We start from the raw sequence: 4,690 nt of genomic DNA on the forward strand, positions 1-4,690 counted from the left end.
GGCTGAGTGCCCAGTGGCTGTCAGGGTTAACCTGTGGCTGGGTGTCTGCTGCCGGACTGGGCAGGCTCCCTGTCAGGGCAGGGAGCCCTGCGGACCCAGGAGAGCACAGCGCCCCCCTCCCCCCCAGAAAGAAAGATGAGAGGAGGAGGCCCACCCTGAGGCCTTGGGGGAGGGGCTTCCTGCTTACCCTTGGGTGGGGGGCGGCCTCTCCAGGCACCCTGCTGCACCTCCCCTCCCAGCGCCGGCCTGGGGTGGTCGCTGGTCCCCAGAGCGTCCCGCAGACTTTGCAGGCTGAGTGACCCTGGGGAGGGGGCGGTGGAGCCAGCGGATTAGTCACCCGGGGCCAGCGTGTGTGCAGGGGGTGGGCCCTACCTCCGTGCCAAGCTCGAGTGGGCGCGGAGGCGGGCTCGCAGGGTGGGCGCGCGGGCCAATGGGAGCCGGGACTCAGCGCCGGGGCCGCCCACGGCCGCGCTGGCAGCATAAAGAGCCGGCGCGCGGCGGCAGGCTGCAGAGCTCAGCGCCGCTGCTCCCGCTCCTCCTTCCTGCGCTGCTGCCGCCTTCCTGAGCTGCTGCTGCCGCCGCGGCACGGACCCAGAGCGACTCAGCCTCCGCTGCCCCGCAGCAAGACTCGGTGCTGCCGGTGCGCCTGTACCTGCGCACGGCCGGACCCCAAAGCCCCACCGGCCCTAGAGCAGTTCGCAGCCCGGTGCCACCCTCTTGTCCCAGCACCTGCGCGCAAATGGAGCTGGACCACAGGACGAGTGGTGGCCTTCACGCCTACCCCGGGCCTCGAGGCGGGCCGGTGGCCAAGCCCAACGTGATCCTGCAGATCGGGAAGTGCCGGACTGAGATGCTGGAGCATGTGCGGAGGACTCACCGGCACCTGCTGGCGGAGGTGTCCAAGCAGGTGGAGCGCGAGCTGAAGGGGCTGCACAGGTCGGTGGGCAAGCTGGAGAGCAACCTGGACGGCTACGTGCCCGCCAGCGACTCCCAGCGCTGGAAGAAGTCCATCAAGGCCTGCCTGTGCCGCTGCCAGGAGACCATCGCCCACCTGGAGCGCTGGGTCAAGCGTGAGATGCACGTGTGGAGGGAGATCTTCTACCGGCTGGAGAGGTGGGCCGATCGCCTGGAGGCCATGGGCACCAAGTACCAGGTGGGCAGCGACCCGGCCCGCCACACGGTCTCCGTGGGCGTTGGGGGTCCCGAGGCCTGCGGCCAGGAAGCCGACGGCTACGACTACACGGTCAGCCCCTACGCCATCACCCCGCCACCCGCTGCCGGCGAGCTGCCCGGGCAGGAACTGGAGGAGGCCCAGCAGTACCCGCCCTGGGAGCCCGGCGAGGACGGGCAGCCCAGCCCGGGTGTGGACACTCAGATCTTCGAGGACCCGCACGAGTTCCTCAGCCACCTGGAGGAGTACCTGCGACAGGTGGGCGGCTCTGAGGAGTACTGGCTGTCGCAGATCCAGAACCACATGAACGGGCCGGCCAAGAAGTGGTGGGAGTACAAGCAGGGCTCGGTGCGGAACTGGGTGGAGTTCAAGAAGGAGTTCCTGCAGTACAGCGAGGGCACGCTGTCCCGGGAGGCCCTGCAGCGCGAGCTGGACCTGCCGCAGAAGCAGGGCGAGCCGCTGGACCAGTTCCTGTGGCGCAAGCGGGACCTGTACCAGACGCTCTACGTGGACGCCGAGGAGGAGGAGATCATCCAGTACGTGGTGGGCACCCTGCAGCCCAAGCTCAAGCGCTTCCTGCGGCACCCGCTGCCCAAGACCCTGGAGCAGCTCATCCAGAGGGGCCTGGAGGTGCAGGGCGGCCTGGAGCAGGCGGCGGAGCCGGCCAGCCCCCAGCCCCCCGCTGAGGACGAGGCCGAGGCCGAGGCCGAGAACGAGGCTGAGAACGAGGCGCTCACGCCGGCCCTCACCAACGAGTCTGTGGCCAGCGACCGGACCCAGCCCGAGTAGAGGGCCTTCCGGCCCTGCCTGCCTGCCACACCCCGCCTGTGGCCTTTACCAACCAGGACTTTTGAGTTGGGCTGACCCCCGCAGGGGGCGCCCTCGTCCCACCCTGGTGGACGCTCCCGCTAGCCTCCCAGCCTGATTCACACAGCACATGCCACCCAGTTCTGGACAGCGTCCCCCATGCAGTGAAGGAGCCCCCGTCCCCTGCAGCACCGGCCTCGCCCCCCGACCTCCGTCTGTCTTCCAGGGCCTGGGCCCGCCTGGGCCACCAGGCCCCACCCCCACCCAGCACACACACTCTCAGGCCCTGACAGCGTCCCAGCCTCCTCATCCTGCTCCGCACCTGGGCCCTCTGTGCACTCGTGAGCCCCAGTGGCTCCGGCCAGCACGCACCACGCTCGGGGGACACCCCGAGCAGAAGCGAAAGCACACCCCGTGCCCAGTGCCGTGGGACCTCAGCTCCCGGCTAGCACCCCCTTCTGGCAGTTGCCACACAGGCCAGCCAGCCCACCTCGGACAGCACAGTGTGGCTCCGTGTCCTAAGGATGCCCGAAGCCCAGGCGCAGCCTCAGCAGCAGCAGCAGCAGCAGCAGCAGACCTGGCCTCCCCATCTCCTGGCCTCTCAGGTGAGCCCCTGCATCAGGGCACTACCACTAGGGGTCGCCACAGAGCTCGGAGGGTCCAGGGCCAAGTCCCTGTTCCAGGCCAGCCCACAGAGCCTCAGCAGCGCCCCAGCAAGTTAGCCTCAGGGGCTGGGGTGGGGGTGGCACCGTGGGGAGGTGGGAAGGAGCAGAGACCACAGGGCCAGGGGGAGGGGCTAGGTGGGAGGTGGGCTGGGGGAGGCTGCTGAGCCAGCTCTCACAGCTCCGGGCGTTTCTCTCCCCCAGCCCTGTCCGTGACTCACGCCAGCTCACACGGTGACTCAGCCGTGGCAGGCAGGGGGTCCCCAGGAGCCTGAGTCCTCCAACCAGCTGAGGCAGCAGCCGGTGTCCCCGGAGCCAGGAGACTGACAACAGGTAATGGAGCCCCAACCCCCCCACCGAGACCCTGACCCTCCACTGTCCTCCCCAGGGGCCTTTGGGTCCCTCCCCAGGCCCAGGCCCTGCCCCAGCCCCAGGCCTCTGGACGAGCTGGGTGGCAGCCCACCAGGGTCCCCAAGGCTCTGGCCCCAGGGAGCAGCCCTGTTCTTCCCTTCCTGCCTGCAGCCCCTGCCACCTACCCTGTCCCTGACCACCCTGTGTCTTCCTTTCAGGTCCCAAGGCTCACCCAGAGCCCTGCTGCTGTGCCCGGCACTGCCCACTGCTCTCTCCTCCCACCGGCTGCCTGCACGGGAGGAGATGACCGAGGCCCAAGAGGGGGTGCTGCAGAGAGGAGGGGCCCGGGAGAGCCGGCGCTGAAGATGCCCAGCCTGAAGGCCAGGGCCCGCCGCTCTGCCCGCCTCGCCGGCCGCCAGCCCGCTGGCCCCCAGGGCCTCTGTGGCCGGAGTCCTGGTCCGACACCCCGGGCCCGCCTTGCTCCGGCCCAGCAGCCCTGCGCACTGTGCGGCCTCCTCCCCTGCCAGGGCTTCCTGAGAGCCCGGCCCAGAGGCCGAGAGGCCAGCCCCAGGACACCCCAAAGTCCGACTCCTGGGGCTCCAGCTGGCTCTCTGCCAGCCGCCGCTGCCCAGGCCCTGACCGCCCCCTCAGCACCATACCCTGGTGCTGCAGAGCAGGGTCTGTTTGGGGGTCCCTGTTCTGCCTGCCCACTGGAGGTTCCCAGATCCCAGATTCCAGAGCATCTGCAGGTGACTGTTGGCTCCTTCACTCTGTACCCCTGCCGGCCCCCCCAAATTTTATTTTTACACATGAGCCATAACCCATCCTCTCAGGCTGCTGGGGGCCCTGGGTCCCCTGCCCCCATACACCAAGCCTGGAGGGCCTGGCCAGGCTGGGGCCCCCCTCCTTGAAGACAGACCCTTTTATAAGGTTTTGTTAATAAAACGCCGAGAACTGGTGGATGGTGTGCACTCGTCTGTGGCCATGGGTGGTGCGCTGGGTGGAGCTGCGGGAGGATGCAGCTGGGGTTGGGGAGGCCCTGGGCTTGGACTGGGGGGGCCTTGGGGAGCACAGCCCATTGTCCCCCAGAGCAGCTGGGCGGGGTCCTGGGGCTCTCCTGGAGAAGCTGTCCGGGCAGCGCTGCCCTCCCCAAATTCCAGGCAGACGGCAGGCCAGCGGGGCTGGAGGGAGGCTGAGGCCGCCCCCTCCCCTTGCCAGGGGCCTGCCTGGTAGGGGCCCTGGGAACTCTTCTCCTGGGCCCAGCGCCCACAGAAGCCTGCGCCCAGGGGGACTTCTCAGGCCCTGGAGCCTTGGGCACGGGCAAAGCAAGTCCCTTTGGGGAGGGGACCCTAGCGGGTCCCGGCGGCAGGATTATGCATTTGGTCTCTCTAAGCCTCAGTTTCCTCAACCTCAAAATGGGGGTCTCACCGACACAGTCCACGTGTGGGCCGTGAACTCAGGAGGGCGGGCTCTGGTGCCCTGGTGTCACCTGCGGCCAAAGGCCACGCCGGGTCCCCAGGGGGAGGGAGGAGCAGCCTGGAGAGGGTGCATTTCCGCCTGTGTTTCATGAGAAGCAGGTCAGGTGGGAGAGATGGCGGGGAGAGGTCTGTGATGAGGAGCTGGCAGGCTGTCGGGCCGGCCCCCTCACTGGCCGGCGGTGCCCTCCTCTCCCCGGCCAGGGCCGCTCTGCTGGGACGGC

At 69.0% G+C, this 4,690-nt stretch overlaps 1 protein-coding gene across 1 annotated transcript; it reads left to right on the forward strand.

Annotated features, from left to right (window-relative positions):
* Positions 1-323: 323 nt before the first annotated feature.
* On the forward strand, positions 324-3,944 carry ARC (activity regulated cytoskeleton associated protein). The gene is made up of 3 exons (XM_037166638.2): positions 324-2,583; positions 2,845-2,973; positions 3,210-3,944. The coding sequence occupies exon 1, from the start codon at positions 740-742 to the stop codon at positions 1,958-1,960; it is 1,221 nt and encodes a 406-aa protein (XP_037022533.2). The 5' UTR covers positions 324-739; the 3' UTR covers positions 1,961-2,583; positions 2,845-2,973; positions 3,210-3,944.
* The last annotated feature ends 746 nt before the right edge of the window (positions 3,945-4,690 follow it).

This window comes from Artibeus jamaicensis, unplaced genomic scaffold (genome assembly GCF_021234435.1).
Source record: "Artibeus jamaicensis isolate MK-2021 breed Jamaican fruit bat unplaced genomic scaffold, CSHL_Jam_final scaffold_916, whole genome shotgun sequence".
NCBI lineage: Eukaryota > Metazoa > Chordata > Mammalia > Chiroptera > Phyllostomidae > Artibeus > Artibeus jamaicensis.

Bases quoted from the DNA above. Each gene is read 5' to 3' on its own strand.
- ARC (XM_037166638.2), top strand. From the start codon at position 740: ATGGAGCTGGACCACAGGACGAGTGGTGGCCTTCACGCCTACCCCGGG.